This window comes from Oncorhynchus nerka, linkage group LG26 (assembly GCF_034236695.1).
Source record: "Oncorhynchus nerka isolate Pitt River linkage group LG26, Oner_Uvic_2.0, whole genome shotgun sequence".
In the NCBI taxonomy this organism is placed as follows: Eukaryota; Metazoa; Chordata; class Actinopteri; order Salmoniformes; family Salmonidae; genus Oncorhynchus; species Oncorhynchus nerka.
Genome location: NC_088421.1, coordinates 49,127,269 through 49,147,818, shown reverse-complemented (window position 1 = coordinate 49,147,818; position 20,550 = coordinate 49,127,269). Strand labels below are relative to the sequence as shown.

General features: G+C 45.3%; 1 protein-coding gene across 1 annotated transcript in view; it reads right to left on the bottom strand.

The window, feature by feature from the left end:
* LOC135564906 (C-type lectin domain family 19 member A-like) overlaps positions 1-3,461 on the bottom strand; it is a 10,777-nt gene extending 7,316 nt beyond the window's left edge. Inside the window, exon 1 of the mRNA XM_065010992.1 lies at positions 3,117-3,461. Within this exon, the coding sequence (XP_064867064.1) occupies positions 3,117-3,204 (88 nt within the window). The 5' untranslated portion in view covers positions 3,205-3,461. The remainder of the gene's footprint in view (positions 1-3,116) is intronic.
* Between the last annotated feature and the right edge of the window lie 17,089 nt (positions 3,462-20,550).

Sequence of the window (20,550 nt, the reverse complement as noted above, 5' to 3'; positions counted from 1 at the left end):
TAAACTCTCACAACAGCCTCAAACATGTCAGTTAGACTCCAGATACCCCAACTAAACTCTCACAACAGCCTCAAACATGTCAGTTACTCTCCAGATACCCCAACTAAACTCTCACAACAGCCTCAAACATGTCAGTTACTCTCCAGATACCCCAACTAAACTCTCACAACAGCCTCAAACATGTCAGTTACTCTCCAGATACCCCAACTAAACTCTCACAACAGCCTCAAACATGTCACAGAAACACTGCTAAATACCCCAACTAAACTCTCACAACAGCCTCAAACATGTCAGTTACTCTCCAGATACCCCAACTAAACTCTCACAACAGCCTCAAACATGTCAGTTAGACTCCAGATACCCCAACTAAACTCTCACAACAGCCTCAAACATGTCAGTTACTCTCCAGATACCCCAACTAAACTCTCACAACAACTTCCAACATGTCAGTTCAATTCTTCTTCTTCTTTTATCAAAACCAGTTAGATTAAATCCAGCCACATAGCCTCCAAGGAGAAGAAGAAACAACCAGAAACAGGATTTCTTGAAGTTAAAGAAATGACAAAAGGCAGTTTATAAATCTCTTGAAATATTACAACTAAACAGTAAACACAGACACAACTGTCTTGAGTAACGAGGGAGAAACACTGCTAAATACTCTCATCAGAAACAAGACATTGTAACATCAATAAGATACATCTAGAAATATCAAATAAAGGTATAAAAGACTGTACATGTCACAGTATAGGCATGTAGTCATGCAATTTCTATATGAGAACACGCATCTAGTCTCTAGCTCCACCAGCCCTAGGCGGTCTCTCCCTCCAGCTGCCCCAGGAAGGAGTCCTGTGGTCAGGTTGGCTCCCTGCTCATGCCCCCTGATCCTCTGGTTCTGCTGGAAGCCTGGTTCCTCAACCCGGGTGGTTAACTAACAAAGAAACAAATAAACTAACTAACTAACTAAAAAAACAACTAACTAACTAACCAATCAATCAAACAAACAAATGTATTTATAAAGCCCTTCTTACATCAGCTGATATCTCAAAGAGCTGTACAGAAACCCAGCCTGAAACCCCAAACAGCAAGCAATGCAGATGTAGAAGCACGGTGGCTAGGAAGAACTCCCTAGCAAGGCCAGAACCTAGGAGGAAACGTCCATAGATGACCAGCAGGGTCAAATAATAACAATAATCACAAAATCACAAGCTAACTAACTAACTAACTAACTAACTGACTGACTAACTAACTGACTAACTAACTTACTGACTAACTAACTAACTAACTAACTAACTAACTAACTAACTAACTGACCAACTGACTAACTGACTAACTAACTAACGAACTAAGTAACTGACTAACTTACTAACTGACTGACTAACTAACTAACTAACTAACTAACTGACTAACTAACTAACTAACTAACTAACTAACTAAATGACTAACTAACTAACTAACTGACTGACTGACTAACTAACTAACTAACTAACTAACTGACTGACTGACTAACTAACTAACTAACTAACTAACTGACTGACTGACTAACTAACTAACTAACTGACTGACTAACTAACTAACTAACTAACTGACTGACTAACTGACTAACAAACTAACTAACTGACTGACTGACTAACTGACTGACTAACTAACTAACTAACTGACTAACTGATCAACTGACTAACTGACTAACTAACTAACTAACTAACTGACTAACTAACTAACTAACTAACTAAGTAACTGACTAACTTACTAACTAACTGACTAACTAACTAACTAACTGACTGACTAACTAACTAACTGACTAACTAACTAACTAACTAACTAAATGACTAACTAACTAACTAACTGACTGACTGACTAACTGACTGACTAACTAACTAACTGACTGACTGACTAACTAACTAACTAACTAACTAACTAACTGACTGACTGACTAACTAACTAACTGACTGACTAACTAACTAACTAACTGACTGACTAACTGACTAACAAACTAACTAACTGACTAACTGACTGACTGACTAACTGACTGACTAACTAACTAACTGACTGACTGACTAACTAACTAACTAACTGACTGACTGACTGACTGACTAACTAACTAACTAACTAACTGACTGACTGACTAACTAACTAACTAACTGACTGACTAACAAACTAACTAACTAACTAACTGACTAACTGACTAACAAACTAATTAACTAACTAACTGACTAACTAACTAACTAACTAACTAACTGACTGACTGACTAACTAACTGACTGACTGACTAACTAACTAACTAATTAACTAACTAACGAACTGACTAACTAACTAACTAGCTGACTGACTAAGTAACTAACTAACTAACTAACTAACTGACTGAACTAACTGACTAACTGACTAACTGACTAACTGACTAACTAACTAATTGACTAACTAACTAACTAACTGACTAACTAACTGACTAACTAACTAACTAACTAACTAACTGACTAACTAACTAACTAACTAACTAACTAACTGACTAACCCACTGTGAGTGACTGCATATAGAGCTTTGGAAGATGCTGTCACCTTTCCCCTTCTAGGACACCAAAGACTACCAGGGATACATTGGGTTTATTATACTTCAGTTTATTTTAATAAATACTTTCTTAACACTTATTTTTCTTAAAATTGTATTGTTGGTTAAGGGCTTGTAAATAAGCATTTCACAATAAGGTCTACCTACACCTGTTGTATTCAGCATTTCACAATAAGGTCTACCTACACCTGTTGTATTCAGCATTTCACAATAAGGTCTACCTACACCTGTTGTATTCAGCATTTCACAATAAGGTCTACCTACACCTGTTGTATTCAGCATTTCACAATAAGGTCTACCTACACCTGTTGTATTCAGCATTTCACAATAAGGTCTACTACACCTGTTGTATTCAGCATTTCACAATAAGGTCTACTACACCTGTTGTATTCAGCATTTCACAATAAGGTCTACTACACCTGTTGTATTTGGCGCATGTGACAAATAAAATGTGATTTGATCTTCTTCAATGACTCTACCCAGACGAAGCACAACTTCCTCCCCCAAACGTTTGTTAACCGCCGCAGCCGCCACACCTAAATAGTAGTACTCACCGTGTGTGATCTTGACGTTGGTGGAAGGGATGGTCCTCGCAGGACGAGCCCAGAGGAGCAGGGTCAGACACAACTCCCAGCAGACCATCTTCCAACAGAAACTCAGGAAGACAGGCAGAGAGAGAGAATCTAGATCCACTGACTCGGAATATGGGTGTGTGTTTGAGTGTGGATGTGTGTGTGTGTGTGTGTGTGTGGCTCTTCTTCCGTGTGATGAGAGGGGGGAAGTGTGTGTGTGTGTGTGTGTGTGTGTGTGTGTGTGTGAGAGAGAGTCAGTGTTGAGTAGTAGCTCTGGGAGATTAGATGATGTCTCTAAGTCTTGCGCAGGAAGAAATCAGTGTGTGTGTGTGTGTGAGAGAGAGAGAGAGAGAGAGAGAGAGAGAGAGAGAGAGAGAGAGAGAGAGAGAGACAGAGAGAGTGAGTTCATTTTATTGTTTATTTCACTTTTGTATATTATCTACTTCACTTGCTTTGGCAATGTTAACATATGTTTCCCATGTGAATAAACCCCCTTGAATTGAAAAATGCTCCCCAACCTCTTCTTGTTTTGCAAGGCTTCTCAGTCGATCACATCATTGGCTCTGCAAGGGAGAGAACGAAAGAACGACAGAGAGAAAACTAGAGAGGAGAAGGAGGAGAGAGACTCACACCCAAATACGCACTGAAAGAGGAGGAGAGAGACTCACCCAAATACACATGTCCAACACTGAAGGGGAAGGGAGAAGACTTTAACCCCCAACACTGAAATGGGAGAAGAATATAACCCTCAACACTGAAGGGGGAGAAGCATATAACCCTCAACACTGAAGGGGAGAAGCATATAACCCTCAACACTGAAGACATTTAACCCTCAACACTGAAGGGGAGAAGACTTTAACCCTCAACACTGAAGGGGAGAAGCATATAACCCTCAACACTGAAGGGGAGAAGCATATAACCCTCAACACTGAAGGGGAGAAGCATATAACCCTCAACACTGAAGGGGAGAAGACTTTAACTCTCAACACTGAAGGGGAGAAGACTTTAACTCTCAACACTGAAGGGGAGAAGACTTTAACTCTCAACACTGAAGGGAGAAGACTTTAACTCTCAACACTGAAGGGGAGAAGACTTTAACTCTCAACACTGAAGGGGAGAAGACTTTAACCTCAACACTGAAAGGGGAGAAGACTTTAACTCTCAACACTGAAGGGGAGAAGACTTTAACCTCAACACTGAAGGGGAGAAGACTTTAACTCTCAACACTGAAGGGGAGAAGACTTTAACCTCAACACTGAAGGGGAGAAGACTTTAACTCTCAACACTGAAGGGGAGAAGACTTTAACCCTCAACACTGAAGGGGAGAAGACTTTAACCCTCAACACTGAAGGGGAGAAGAGTTTAACCCTCAACACTGAAGGGGAGAAGAGTTTAACCCTCAACACTGAAGGGGAGAAGACTTTAACCCTCAACACTGAAGGGGAGAAGAGTTTAATTAAAGAGAGAGCATATTATTAAACAAAACAAATTATTCAAAAACACTTTCACAAACAAACCAGATGTAACACTGAAGTATTCTGTCATCACCGCATACATGTGCAGAGTCTCATCCAGATTATATAACATGTTACATCAACCACGTCTCATCATAGTCACATCCAGATTATATAACATGTTACATCAACCACGTCTCATCATAGTCACAGATTATATAACATGTTACATCAACCACGTCTCATCATAGTCACATCCAGATTATATAACATGTTACATCAACCACGTCTCATCATAGTCACATCCAGATTATATAACATGTTACATCAACCACGTCTCATCATAGTCTCATCCAGATTATATAACATGTTACATCAACCACGTCTCATCCAGATTATATAACATGTTACATCAGCCACGTCTCATCATAGTCACATCCAGATTATATAACATCTTACATCAGCCACGTCTCATCATAGTCTCAGATTATATAACATGTTACATCAGCCACGTCTCATCATAGTCTCATCCAGATTATATAACATGTTACATCAACCACGTCTCATCATAGTCTCATCCAGATTATATAACATGTTACATCAGCCACGTCTCATCATAGTCACATCCAGATTATATAACATGTTACATCAGCCACGTCTCATCATAGTCACATCCAGATTATATAACATGTTACATCAACCACGTCTCATCATAGTCTCAGATTATATAACATGTTACATCAGCCACGTCTCATCATAGTCTCATCCAGATTATATAACATGTTACATCAGCCACGTCACATCATAGTCTCAGATTATATTACATTTACATTTACATTTAAGTCATTTAGCAGACGCTCTTATCCAGAGCGACTTACAAATTGGTGCATTCACCTTATGACATCCAGTGGAACAGCCACTTTACAATAGTGCATCTAAATCTTTTAAGGGGGGTGAGAAGGATTACTTTATCCTATCCTAGGTATTCCTTAAAGAGGTGGGGTTTCAGGTGTCTCCGGAAGGTGGTGATTGACTCCGCTGTCCTGGCGTCGTGAGGGAGTTTGTTCCACCATTGGGGGGCCAGAGCAGCGAACAGTTTTAACTGGGCTGAGCGGGAACTGTACTTCCTCAGTGGTAGGGAGGCGAGCAGGCCAGAGGTGGATGAACGCAGTGCCCTTGTTTGGGTGTAGGGCCTGATCAGAGCCTGGAGGTACTGAGGTGCCGTTCCCCTCACAGCTCCGTAGGCAAGCACCGTGGTCTTGTAGCGGATGCGAGCTTCAACTGGAAGCCAGTGGAGAGAGCGGAGGAGCGGGGTGACGTGAGAGAACTTGGGAAGGTTGAACACCAGACGGGCTGCGGCGTTCTGGATGAGTTGTAGGGGTTTAATGGCACAGGCAGGGAGCCCAGCCAACAGTGAGTTGCAGTAATCCAGACGGGAGATGACAAGTGCCTGGATTAGGACCTGCGCCGCTTCCTGTGTGAGGCAGGGTCGTACTCTGCGGATGTTGTAGAGCATGAACCTACAGGAACGGGCCACCGCCTTGATGTTATTTGAGAACGACAGGGTGTTGTCCAGGATCACGCCAAGGTTCTTAGCGCTCTGGGACGAGGACACAATGGAGTTGTCAACCGTGATGGCGAGATCATGGAACGGGCAGTCCTTCCCGGGAGGAAGAGCAGCTCCGTCTTGCCGAGGTTCAGCTTGAGGTGGTGATCCGTCATCCACACTGATATGTCTGCCAGACATGCAGAGATGCGATTCGCCACCTGGTCATCAGAAGGGGGAAAGGAGAAGATTAATTGTGTGTCGTCTGCATAGCAATGATAGGAGAGACCATGTGAGGTTATGACAGAGCCAAGTGACTTGGTGTATAGCGAGAATAGGAGAGGGCCTAGAACAGAGCCCTGGGGGACACCAGTGGTGAGAGCACGTGGTGAGGAGACAGATTCTCGCCACGCCACCTGGTAGGAGCGACCTGTCAGGTAGGACGCAATCCAAGCGTGGGCCGCGCCGGAGATGCCCAACTCGGAGAGGGTGGAGAGGAGGATCTGATGGTTCACAGTATCGAAGGCAGCCGATAGGTCTAGAAGGATGAGAGCAGAGGAGAGAGAGTTAGCTTTAGCAGTGCGGAGCGCCTCCGTGATACAGAGAAGAGCAGTCTCAGTTGAATGACTAGTCTTGAAACCTGACTGATTTGGATCAAGAAGGTCATTCTGAGAGAGATAGCGGGAGAGCTGGCCAAGGACGGCACGTTCAAGAGTTTTGGAGAGAAAAGAAAGAAGGGATACTGGTCTGTAGTTGTTGACATCGGAGGGATCGAGTGTAGGTTTTTCAGAAGGGGTGCAACTCTCGCTCTCTTGAAGACGGAAGGGACGTAGCCAGCGGTCAGGGATGAGTTGATGAGCGAGGTGAGGTAAGGGAGAAGGTCTTCGGAAATGGTCTGGAGAAGAGAGGAGGGGATAGGGTCAAGCGGGCAGGTTGTTGGGCGGCCGGCCGTCACAAGACGCGAGATTTCATCTGGAGAGAGAGGGGAGAAAGAGGTCAGAGCACAGGGTAGGGCAGTGTGAGCAGAACCAGCGGTGTCGTTTGACTTAGCAAACGAGGATCGGATGTCGTCGACCTTCTTTTCAAAATGGTTGACGAAGTCATCTGCAGAGAGGGAGGAGGGGGAGGGGGAGGAGGATTCAGGAGGGAGGAGAAGGTGGCAAAGAGCTTCCTAGGGTTAGAGGCAGATGCTTGGAATTTAGAGTGGTAGAAAGTGGCTTTAGCAGCGGAGACAGAAGAGGAAAATGTAGAGAGGAGGGAGTGGAAGGATGCCAGGTCCGCAGGGAGGCGAGTTTTCCTCCATTTCCGCTCGGCTGCCCGGAGCCCTGTTCTGTGAGCTCGCAATGAGTCGTCGAGCCACGGAGCGGGAGGGGAGGACCGAGCCGGCCTGGAGGATAGGGGACATAGAGAGTCAAAGGATGCAGAAAGGGAGGAGAGGAGGGTTGAGGAGGCAGAATCAGGAGATAGGTTGGAGAAGGTTTGAGCAGAGGGAAGAGATGATAGGATGGAAGAGGAGAGTGTAGCGGGGGAGAGAGAGCGAAGGTTGGGACGGCGCGATACCATCTGAGTAGGGGCAGTGTGGGAAGTGTTGGATGAGAGCGAGAGGGAAAAGGATACAAGGTAGTGGTCGGAGACTTGGAGGGGAGTTGCAATGAGGTTAGTGGAAGAACAGCATCTAGTAAAGATGAGGTCGAGCGTATTGCCTGCCTTGTGAGTAGGGGGAAGGTGAGAGGGTGAGGTCAAAAGAGGAGAGGAGTGGAAAGAAGGAGGCAGAGAGGAATGAGTCAAAGGTAGACGTGGGGAGGTTAAAGTCGCCCAGAACTGTGAGAGGTGAGCCGTCCTCAGGAAAGGAGCTTATCAAGGCATCAAGCTCATTGATGAACTCTCCGAGGGAACCTGGAGGGCGATAAATGATAAGGATGTTAAGCTTGAAAGGGCTGGTAACTGTGACAGCATGGAATTCAAAGGAGGCGATAGACAGATGGGTAAGGGGAGAAAGAGAGAATGACCACTTGGGAGAGATGAGGATCCCGGTGCCACCACCCCGCTGACCAGAAGCTCTCGGGGTGTGCGAGAACACGTGGGCGGACGAAGAGAGAGCAGTAGGAGTAGCAGTGTTATCTGTGGTGATCCATGTTTCCGTCAGTGCCAAGAAGTCGAGGGACTGGAGGGAGGCATAGGCTGAGATGAACTCTGCCTTGTTGGCCGCAGATCGGCAGTTCCAGAGGCTACCGGAGACCTGGAACTCCACGTGGGTCGTGCGCGCTGGGACCACCAGACTAGGGTGGCCGCGGCCACGCGGTGTGGAGCGTTTGTATGGTCTGTGCAGAGAGGAGAGAACAGGGATAGACAGACACATAGTTGACAGGCTACAGAAGAGGCTACGCTAATGCAAAGGAGATTGGAATGACAAGTGGACTACACGTCTCGAATGTTCAGAAAGTTAAGCTTACGTAGCAAGAATCTTATTGACTAAAATGATTAAAATGATACAGTACTGCTGAAGTAGGCTAGCTGGCAGTGGCTGCGTTGTTGACTTTGTAGGCTAGCTGGCAGTGGCTGCGTTGTTGACACTACACTAATCAAGTCGTTCCGTTGAGTGTAATAGTTTCTACAGTGCTGCTATTCGGGGCTAGCTGGCTAGCTAGCAGTGTTGATTACGTTACGTTGCGTTAAAAGAACGACAATAGCTGGCTAGCTAACCTAGAAAATCGCTCTAGACTACACAATTATCTTTGATACAAAGACGGCTATGTAGCTAGCTATGTAGCTAGCTACGATCAAACAAATCAAAGCGTTGTACTGTAGTGAAATGAAATGAAAATGTGATACTACCTGTGGAGCGAAGCGGAATGCGACCGGGTTGTTGAGTGCGGAAGTTCTATTCGGTAGACGTTGGCTAGCTGTTGGCTAGCTAGCAGTGTCTCCTACGTTAAGGACGACAAATAGCTGGCTAGCTAACCTCGGTAAATTAAGATAATCACTCTAAAACTACACACTCTAAACTACACAATTATCTTGGATACGAAGACAGCAAAGACAACTATGTAGCTAGCTAACACTACACTAATCAAGTCGTTCAGTTGAGTGTAATAGTTTCTACAGTGCTGCTATTCGGTAGACGGTGGACGTTTGCTAGCTGGCTAGCTGCTGGGCAGATAGCAGTGTAGACTACGTTAGGACGACGAAATACGATAATTACGCAATTATCTTTGATACAATGACGGCTATGTAGCTAGCTAAGAAGAAATTGCTAAGATTAGACAAATCAAACCGTTGTACTATAATGAAATGTAATGAAAAGTTATACTACCTGCAGACCGAAGTGTGGATGCGACCGCTCGCTCCAACCCGGAAGTATGAATCTGGAGATGGACAGTAAAGCCATAAAAGTCCTGAAAGATGGTGGAGTTGGTGCCTCTAAGGCGATCAGTCCTGAAAGATGGTGGAGTTGGTGCCTCTGGGGCGATCAGTCCTGAAAGATGGTGGAGTTGGTGCCTCTGGGGAGATCAGTCCTGAAAGAAAGTTGCCTCTGGAGATCAGTCCTGAAAGATGGTGGAGTTGGTGCCTCTGGGGAGATCAGTCCTGAAAGATGGTGGAGTTGGTGCCTCTGGGGCGATCAGTCCTGAAAGATGGTGGAGTTGGTGCCTCTGGGGAGATCAGTCCTGAAAGATGGTGGAGTTGGTGCCTCTGGGGAGATCAGTCCTGAAAGATGGTGGAGTTGGTGCCTCTGGGGCGATCAGTCCTGGGAGGTGGAGTTCCTGGGGAGAAGTCCTGAAAGATGGTGGAGTTGGTGCCTCTGGGGCGATCAGTCCTGAAAGATGGTGGAGTTGGTGCCTCTGGGGAGATCAGTCCTGAAAGATGGTGGAGTTGGTGCCTCTGGGGAGATCAGTCCTGAAAGATGGTGGAGTTGGTGCCTCTGGGGCGATCAGGTGGATGTTAGAGGGCCTTTTACTGAACAATGGGTCTGTTTCATATGACTGGGTTTAGATGTTCGTGTTTTAGTGTTTGTTTTTCATGTACTGGGTGATTGATATGTATGTATACTGTAATGGTTGTTGATTGATGTGGTGTTTATTGATGTGTTGTTTATTGATGTGGTGTTTATTGTTGTGTTTGACAGGTCGTCATTGTAAATAACAATTTATTCTTAATTGACTCACCTGTATAAATAAAGGTGAAATTAATATTGTTTACAAATAAACAAATATCTGAATACTCACTTTGAAAGGTATATGAATGTAATTGAGATATTTGAAGCCAGGTCTGCTATGTCGTTCCACTGTGTGTGACATTACGTTAGGAACTTTGAACTAACAGAGGACTCTCAGAGGTTTACTGTGGTCAGTGGAGTTTACTGGATAACACACACACACACACACACACACACACACACACACACACACACACACACACACACACACACACACACACACACACACACACACACACACACACACAGATAGTGGGGATCCTGTGTGGAAACCTGCTGTAGATTAAGGAGACACACAGAGCAGACCATCTCTCAAATTAACTTAAAGGGGTAGTTCACCCAAATGACTAAATTACATATTGTTTTCCTGTCCATAGACTGGAAACCAAAACCTAATTTAGTAATATGGGTGAACTATCCCTTTACCTATTTAGAGAGCCCATAGACCTAGACATAGATATAGACATAGACATACCACAACAGGAGGTGACGTGAGACAAGACAGAGAAGCTGTCATACATCTCAAACACAGAGCTCAAATCTATAATGATACTATATATATTCCATATTCTCTATATAGCATCTACACTGATTATACCAAACATTAAGAACACCTTCCTGATATTGAGTTGCATCCCCGTTTGCCATCAGAACAGCCTCAATTCATCAAGGCATTGCCTCTACAAGGTGTTGAAAGTGTTCCACAGGGATGCTGGCCCATGTTGACTCTACAAGGTGTTGAAAGTGTTCCACAGGGATGCTGGCCCATGTTGACTCTACAAGGTGTTGAAAGTGTTCCACAGGGATGCTGGCCCATGTTGACTCTACAAGGTGTTGAAAGCGTTCCACAGGGATGCTGGCCCATGTTGACTCTACAAGGTGTTGAAAGTATTCCACAGAGATGCTGGCCCATGTTGACTCTACAAGATGTTGAAAGTGTTCCACAGGGATGCTGGCCCATGTTGACTCTACAAGGTGTCGAAAGCGTTCCACAGGGATGCTGGCCCATGTTGACTCTACAAGGTGTTGAAAGTGTTCCACAGGGATGCTGGCCCATGTTGACTCTACAAGGTGTTGAAAGTGTTCCACAGGGATGCTGGCCCATGTTGACTCTACAAGGTGTTGAAAGCGTTCCACAGGGATGCTGGCCCATGTTGACTCTACAAGGTGTTGAAAGCGTTCCACAGGGATGCTGGCCCATGTTGACTCTACAAGGTGTTGAAAGCGTTCCACAGGGATGCTGGCCCATGTTGACTCTTCAAGGTGTCGAAAGCGTTCCACAGGGATGCTGGCCCATGTTGACTCTACAAGGTGTTGAAAGCCTTCCACAGGGATGCTGGCCCATGTTGACTCTACAAGGTGTTGAAAGCGTTCCACAGGGATGCTGGCCCATGTTGACTCTACAAGGTGTTGAAAGGGTTCCACAGGGATGCTGGCCCATGTTGACTCTACAAGGTGTTGAAAGCGTTCCACAGGGATGCTGGCCCATGTTGACTCTACAAGGTGTTGAAAGTGCTGGCCCATGTTGACTCCAATGCTTCCCACAGTTGTGTCAAGTTGGCTGGATGTCCTTTGGGTGGTGGACCATTCTTGATACTTTATTTATTTTACCTTTATTTAACCAGGCAAGTCAGTTAAGAACAAATTCTTATTTTCAATGACGGCCTAGGAACAGTGGGTTAACTGCCTGTTCAGGGGCAGAATGACAGATCATGGCATAGTTCCTCTCAGCCACATGACCCCTTAAGCTGGGTACAGAGGGAGGAATGTGCCCTACTGGCTCCAGACATCTATGGTGCTCTCAGACCAGGAGACTGTCTGGGACGGAGCAGCAGTTAAGTGTGTGTGTGTGTGTGTGTGTGTGTGTGTGTGTGTGTGTGTGTGTGTGTGTGTGTGTGTGTGTGTGTGTGTGTGTGTGTGTGTGTGCATGGGGTGTGTGTGTAGAAACAGTGTTAGAGGACATTCTATGTTCCATGAGTGCTGTGTGTCCTAGAAACAGCATCGTTAGAGGACATTCTATGTTCCATGAGTCAGGCTGAGTGTCCTAGAAACAGCATCGTTAGAGGACATTCTATGTTCCATAGGAGTCAGGCTGGAGTGTCCTAGAAACAGCATCGTTAGAGGACATTCTATGTTCCATAGGAGTCAGGCTGGAGTGTCCTAGAAACAGCATCGCTAGAGGACATTCTATGTTCCATAGGAGTCAGGCTAGAGTGTCCTAGAAACAGCATCATTAGAGGGCATTCTGTGTTCCATAGGAGTCAGGCTGGAGTGTCCTAAACAGAAACAGTTCCATCTAGAGTGCTAGAAACAGAGGGCATTCTGTGTTCCATAGGAGTCAGGCTGGAGTGTCCTAGAAACAGCATCGCTAGAGGGCATTCTGTGTTCCATAGGAGTCAGGCTGGAGTGTCCTAGAAACAGCATCATTAGAGGGCATTCTGTGTTCCATAGGAGTCAGGCTGGAGTGTCCTAGAAACAGCATCGCTAGAGGGCATTCTGTGTTCCATAGGAGTCAGGCTGGAGTGTCCTAGAAACAGCATCGCTAGAGGACATTCTATGTTCCATAGGAGTCAGGCTGGAGTGTCCTAGAAACAGCATCATTAGAGTACATGCTATGTTCCATAGGAGTCAGGCTGGAGTGTCCTAGAAACAGCATCATTAGAGGGCATTCTATGTTCCATAGGAGTCAGGCTAGAGTGTCCTAGAAACAGCATCGCTAGAGGACATTCTATGTTCCATAGGAGTCAGGCTGGAGTGTCCTAGAAACAGCATCATTAGAGTACATGCTATGTTCCATAGGAGTCAGGCTGGAGTGTCCTAGAAACAGCATCATTAGAGGGCATTCTATGTTCTATAGAAAAATACCTGGCTAATAACTAGGATCTAGCCTGATCTGAGATCTGTACCGATTATATAGCTCTGAGACCAGCAGGCTAATAAATAGGACCTAGCCTGATCTGAGATCTGTACAGATTATATAGATCTGACACCAGCAGGCTAATAAATAGGACCTAGCCTGATCTGAGATCTGTACAGATTACATAGCTTTCCAAACTAGACCAGCAGGCTAATAACTAGGATAACTTGTGTGTGTGTGTGTGTGTGTGTGTGTGTGTGTGAGAGAGAGAAAAAGAGAGTGAGAGAGACAGACAGACAGACACAGCCCTCGTCATCTTGCCCAGTGATCTCCACATTATAAGACTGACCTTCTCCTTGACAGCATGTTATTCTGTTCTGATGTTCTGATTATACCTGGCCCCCTCATGACTATGTGTGTGTGTGTAGGTGGGTGGGTGGATGGACCTGTGACCCAGATAATCCCAGATTGAAGGGTGGAGCAGGAATGGATATTTTCAGGGTGTGTGTGTGAGAGTGCGTAATCTGTGTGTGTGTGAGGGAGGGAGTGAGGGAGTGAGTGCGTAATCAGTGTGTGGTGTTTTCCAGAGACTACCTCACAGGGTGGATCCCTGTTCCGTGGACGTGTACCAAATGGCACCCTAATTCCCTACACAGTGCACTACTTTTGACCAGAGCCCTATGGGTAGTGCACTACTTTAGACCAGAGCCCTATGGGTAGTGCACTACTTTTGACCAGAGCCCTATGGGTAGTGCACTACTTTAGACCAGAGCCCTATGGGTAGTGCACTACTTTTGACCAGAGCCCTGTGGGTAGTGCACTACTTTTGACCAGAGCCCTATGGGTAGTGCACTACTTTTGACCTGAGCCCTATGGGTAGTGCACTACTTTTGACCTGAGCCCTATGGGTAGTGCACTACTTTAGACCAGAGCCCTATGGGTAGTGCACTACTTTAGACCAGAGCCCTATGGGTAGTGCACTACTTTAGACCAGAGCCCTATGGGTAGTGCAGCCTACTTTAGACCAGAGCCCTATGGGTAGTGCACTACTTTAGACCAGAGGCCTATGGGTAGTGCACTATATAAGGAATGGGACTCCATTTGGGATACGACCCATGTTAGGATGATGACGATGATGCCGAGGCTTCCAAATATGCCAGTCTTACTCTAAATACAAGCACTGTTCTGGTGGACTCTGGGATTGATTTGAAGTCCAATCTAAGGACTACGGACCGAATTAAAATCAAATCAAATTTGAACTGTCAAATACAAACATTTAGCAGATGTTGTTGATGAGGGTGTAGCGAAATGCTTCGTGTTCCTAACTCCAACAGTGCAGTCGTAAGGAACAGTTCACCACAATACACACACATCGAAAAGTGACATTATGGATTTAAGAAATGTATAAATATCGGGACGAGCAATATCAGAGTGGCCTTGACTAAAATACAGGAGAATAGAGTACAGTATTTACATATGAAATGAGGAAATATAAATAAATAAAATGATAATGTCAGAAGATGGCCAGACTACATGCTTAACTCACTGGCTTCAGTTGAACAGATGGAGAGACTGGACATATACCATTACAGGATAATGATGAGTCATCTTTAGACTGGACATATACCATTACAGGATAATGATGGGTCATCTTTAGACTGGACATATACCATTACAGGATAATGATGAGTCATATTTAGACTGGACATATACCATTACAGGATAATGATGGGTCATCTTTAGACTGGACATATACCATTACAGGATAATGATGGGTCATCTTTAGTCTGGACATATACCATTACAGGATAATGATGGGTCATCTTTAGTCTGGACATATACCATTACAGGATAATGATGGGTCATCTTTAGTCTGGACATATACCATTACAGGATAATGATGGGTCATCTTTAGACTGGACATATACCATTACAGGATAATGATGGGTCATCTTTAGACTGGACATATACCATTACAGGATAATGATGGGTCATCTTTAGACTGGACATATACCATTACAGGATAATGATGGGTCATCTTTAGACTGGACATATACCATTACAGGATAATGATGGGTCATCTTTAGACTGGACATATACCATTACAGGATAATGATGGGTCATCTTTAGACTGGACATATACCAGGATAATGATGGGTCATCAGGATAATGATGGGTCATCTTTAGACTGGACATATATTACAGGATAATGATGGGTCATCTTTAGACTGGACATATAATGATACAGGATAATGGGTCATCTTTAGACTGGACATATACCATTACAGGATAATGATGGGTCATCTTTAGACTGGACATATACATTACAGGATAATGATGGGTCATCTTTAGAGGATAATTACAGGATAATGATGGGTCATCTTTAGACTGACATATACCATTACAGGATAATGATGGGTCATCTTTAGACTGGACATATACCATTACAGGATAATGATGGGTCATCTTTAGACTGGACATATACCATTACAGGATAATGATGGGTCATCTTTAGACTGGACATATACCATTACAGGATAATGATGGGTCATCTTTAGACTGGACATATACCATTACAGGATAATGATGGGTCATCTTTAGACTGGACATATACCATTACAGGATAATGATGGGTCATCTTTAGACTGGACATATACCATTACAGGATAATGATGGGTCATCTTTAGACTGGACATATACCATTACAGGATAATGATGAGTCATCTTTAGACTGGACATATACCATTACAGGATAATGATGAGTCATCTTTAGACTGGACATATACCATTACAGGATAATGATGGGTCATCTTTAGTCTAGGTGGGCTTGTCACAGTTGGGGGTTTGGCACAGAATGATCACAATCTTTTCCCATCAGGTTCTCAGTACTTTAATAACAACGGGGGCTAATGATCGCTGATAATGGGGGCTTTAAGGTCGATTTGTGGTCCCAGTCCGTGCCTGAATGGATGGACAGGGTTTTTTAAAAGTATTATTTAACAAGGCAAGTGGTGTAAGAACACATTTTTATTTACAATGACGACCTACCCAGACCACACCCAGACCAAACCCGGACCAAACCCAGACCCAACCCGGACCAAACCCAGACCCAACCCGGACCAAACCCAGACCAAACCCGGACCAAACCCAGACCCAACCCGGACCAAACCCAGACCCAACCCGGACCAAACCCAGACCAAACCCGGACCAAACCCAGACCAAACCCGGACCAAACCCAGACCCAACCCGGACCAAACCCAGACCCGATTGGGCTCTCTAACTTGTTATTGAAGCACTGAGAACCTGATGGGAGTGTGAAAAAAAGATATCTTCTGTCTTCTCTACCATGTCCAGACAGTTATAACTTCTGTCTTCTCTACCATGTCCAGACAGTTATAACTTCTGTCTTCTCTACCATGTCCAGACCGTTATAACTTCTGTCTTCTCTACCATGTCCAGACAGTTATATCTTCTGTCTTCTCTACCATGTCCAGACAGTTATATCATCTGTCTTCTCTACCATGTCCAGACAGTTATAACTTCTGTCTTCTCTACCATGTCCAGACAGTTATAACTTCTGTCTTCTCTACCATGTCCAGACAGTTATATCTTCTGTCTTCTCTACCATGTCCAGACAGTTATAACTTCTGTCTTCTCTACCATGTCCAGACAGTTATAACTTCTGTCTTCTCTACCATGTCCAGACAGTTATATCTTCTGTCTTCTCTACCATGTCCATGTCCAGACAGTTTATATGTCCAGGCAGTTATAACTTCAGTCTTCTCTACCATGTCCAGACAGTTATATCTTCTGTCTTCTCTACCATGTCCAGGCAGTTATAACTTCTGTCTTCTCTACCATGTCCAGACAGTTATATCTTCTGTCTTCTCTACCATGTCCAGACAGTTATAACTTCTGTCTTCTCTACCATGTCCAGACAGTTATAACTTCTGTCTTCTCTACCATGTGCAGACAGTTGTAAGCAGTGTTGCCCTTCTTTAGTCATCAGCTGTCATCACCGCCCTGCCCTTCAGACTTGGACACTATTTATTGTACTGCGCTGTTTCCTGGCAACATGACGTGTGTGTGTATATGTGTGTGTGCAAAGTGGAGGCCAAGGAGAGTTAGTGTGGAGAGAGAGAGGGGAGGGGGGGCCAAGGAGAGTTAGTGTGGAGAGAGAGAGGAGGGGGGGCCAAGGAGAGTTAGTGTGGAGAGAGAGAGGGGAGGGGGGGGCCTACAGCAGCACCTAGATCTTCGGCACAGATTCTGTCAGAACTGGGCCCTGACAGTAAATCTCTGTAGGACAAAAATAATGGATTTCCAAAAAAGGTCCAGTTGTCAGGACCACAAATACAAATTCCATCTAGACACCGTGGCCCTAGAGCACACAAAAAAACGATACATACCTCGGCCTAAACGTCAGCGCCACAAGTAACTTCCACAAAGCTGTGAACGAAGGGCCTTCTATGCCATCAAAAGGAACATAAAATTGTACATACCAATTAGGATCTGGCTAAAAATACTGGAATCAGTCATAGTCAGGTCTGGGGTCCGCTCACCAACCAACACAACATGGGACAAACACCAAGTTGCGTCTCTGCATGCAGAAATCTGCAATAACATTCTCAGTGTACAACGTAGAACACCAAATAATGCATGCAGAGCAGAATTAGGCCGATACCCGCTAATGATCAAAATCCAGAAAATAAACGTTAAATTCTACAACCACCAAGGAAGCGATTCCCAAACCTTCCATAACAAAGCCATCACCTACAGAGAGATGAACCTGGAGAAGAGTCCCCTAAGCAAGCTGGTCCTGGGGCTCTGTTCACAAACACAAACAGACCCCACAGAGCCCCAGGACAGCAACTCAATTAGACTCAACCAAATCATGAGAAAACAAAAAGAGAATTCCTTTACACATGGGAAATAATTTGTCAAAACTGACTAGACACCAAAACAGACAGAAAGGGGGAAGGAGTACCTAGCTGAATCTGTCCAATAAGAAACGAGAGTCCCAGAAGAGTCCCGTAGCAACCTGGAAAAGAGTCCCGTAGCAACCTAGAGAAGAGTCCCGTAGCAACCTGGAGAAGAGTCCCGTAGCAACCTGGAGGAGAGTCCCGTAGCAGCCTGGAGAAGAGTCCCCTAGCAACCTGGAGGAGAGTCCCGTAGCAGCCTGGAAAAGAGTCCCGTAGCAACCTGGAGAAGAGTCCCCTAGCAACCTGGAGAAGAGTCCCCTAGCAACCTCGAGGAGAGTCCAGTAGCAGCCTGGAGAAGAGTCCCGTAGCAACCTGGAGAAGAGTCCCGTAGCAACCTGGAGAAGAGTCCCGTAGCGACCTGGAGAAGAGTCCCGTAGCAGCCTGGAGAAGAGTCCCCTAGCAACCTGGAGAAGTCCCGTAGCAGCCTGGAGAAGAGTCCTGTAGCAACCTGGAGAAGAGTCCCGTCGTAACCTGGAGAAGAGTCCCGTAGCAACCTGGAGAAGAGTCCCGTAGTAGCCTGGAGAAGAGTCCCCTAGTAACCTGAAGAAAAGTATGGTAGCAACCTGGAGAAGAGTCCCCTAGTAAACTGGAGAAGAGTCCCGTAGCAACCTGGAAAAGAGTCCCGTAGCAGCCTGGAGAAGAGTCCCCTAACAACCTGGAGAAGAGTCCCCTAGCAACCTGGAGAAGAGTCCCATAGCAACCTGGAGAAGAGTCCCGTAGTAGCCTGGAGAAGAGTCCCCTAGTAACCTGGAGAAAAGTATGGTAGCAACCTGGAGAAGAGTCCCGTAGCAACCTGGAGTAGAGTCCCCAAGCAACCTGGAGAAGAGTCCCGTAGCAGCCTGGAGAAGAGTCCCGCAGAAGAGTCCCGTAGAAGCCTGGAGAAGAGTCCCGTAGCAACCTGGAAAAGAGTCCCGTAGCAGCCTGGAGAAGAGTCCCGTAGAAGAGTCCCGTAGAAGCCTGGAGAAGAGTCCCGTAGCAACCTGGAGAAGAGTATGGTAGCAACCTGGAGAAGAGTCCCCTAGTAAACTGGAGAAGAGTCCCTGGAGAAGAGTATGGTAGCAACCTGGAGAAGAGTCCCCTAGTAAACTGGAGAAGAGTCCCGTAGCAACCTGGAGAAGTGTCCCGTAACAGCCTGGAGAAGAGTCCCGTAAGCATGCTGGTTCTGGGGCTCTGTTCACGAACACAAACAGACCCCACAGAGCCCCCAGGACAGCAACACAATTAGACCCAACCAAACCATGAGAAAATAAAAAGATAATGACTTTACACATAGTTGCTGCTGTTGCTGCATAGGAAAACACTTACAAAAAACAGAGCAAACTAGAATGATATTTGGCCCTAAACAGAGAGTATATAGTGGCAGAATACCTGATCACTGTGACTGACCCAAACTTAAGGAAAGCTTTGACGATGTACAGACTCAGTGAGCATAGCCTTGCAGTAGGCAGACTTGGCTCTCCAGTCTGCCTAGGCTATGTGCACACCGCCCACACAATTAGGTTGAAAATGAGCTGCACTTCCTAACCTCCTGCCACATGTATGACCATATGAGAAACACATTTCTCTCAGATTACACAAACCCATAAAGAGTTCAAAAACAAACCCAATTTTGATAAACTCCCATATCTACTGGGTGAAATACCACAGTGTTCCATCACAGCAGCAACATTTGTGACCTGTTGCCACAAGAAAAGGGCAACCAGTGAAGAACAAACACCATTGTAAATACAACCCATATTTATGTTTATTGAAATTCCCTTTTGTATTTGAACTATGTGCACAATAATATGACATTTGAAATGTCTTTATTCATTTGGAGTTTAATGTTTATATCAGGAATCAAGGTAAGACCCAAGTGCAGACTGTGTGAAGTAACAATGTTTATAGTAACAACAGGGGCAGGCAAACGACAGGTCAAGGCAGGCAGGGGGTCGGTAATCCAGAGTAGAGGTCAAGGTACAGGACGGCAGGCAGGCTCGGGGTCCGGCGGGCGGGTTCATAGTCTACCACACTGAGGGAGTCCTGCTGAAGGTGGAGTAACTTCCAGGTTCATAGTCTACCACACTGAGGGAGTCCTGCTGAAGGTGGAGTAACTTCCAGGTTCATAGTCTACCACACTGAGGGAGTCCTGCTGAAGGTGGAGTAACTTCCGGGTTCATAGTCTACCACACTGAGGGAGTCCTGCTGAAGGTGGAGTAACTTCCAGGTTCATAGTCTACCACACTGAGGGAGTCCTGCTGAAGGTGGAGTAACTTCCAGGTTCATAGTCTACCACACTGAGGGAGTCCTGCTGAAGGTGGAGTAACTTCCGGGTTCATAGTCTACCACACTGAGGGAGTCCTGCTGAAGGTGGAGTAACTTCCAGGT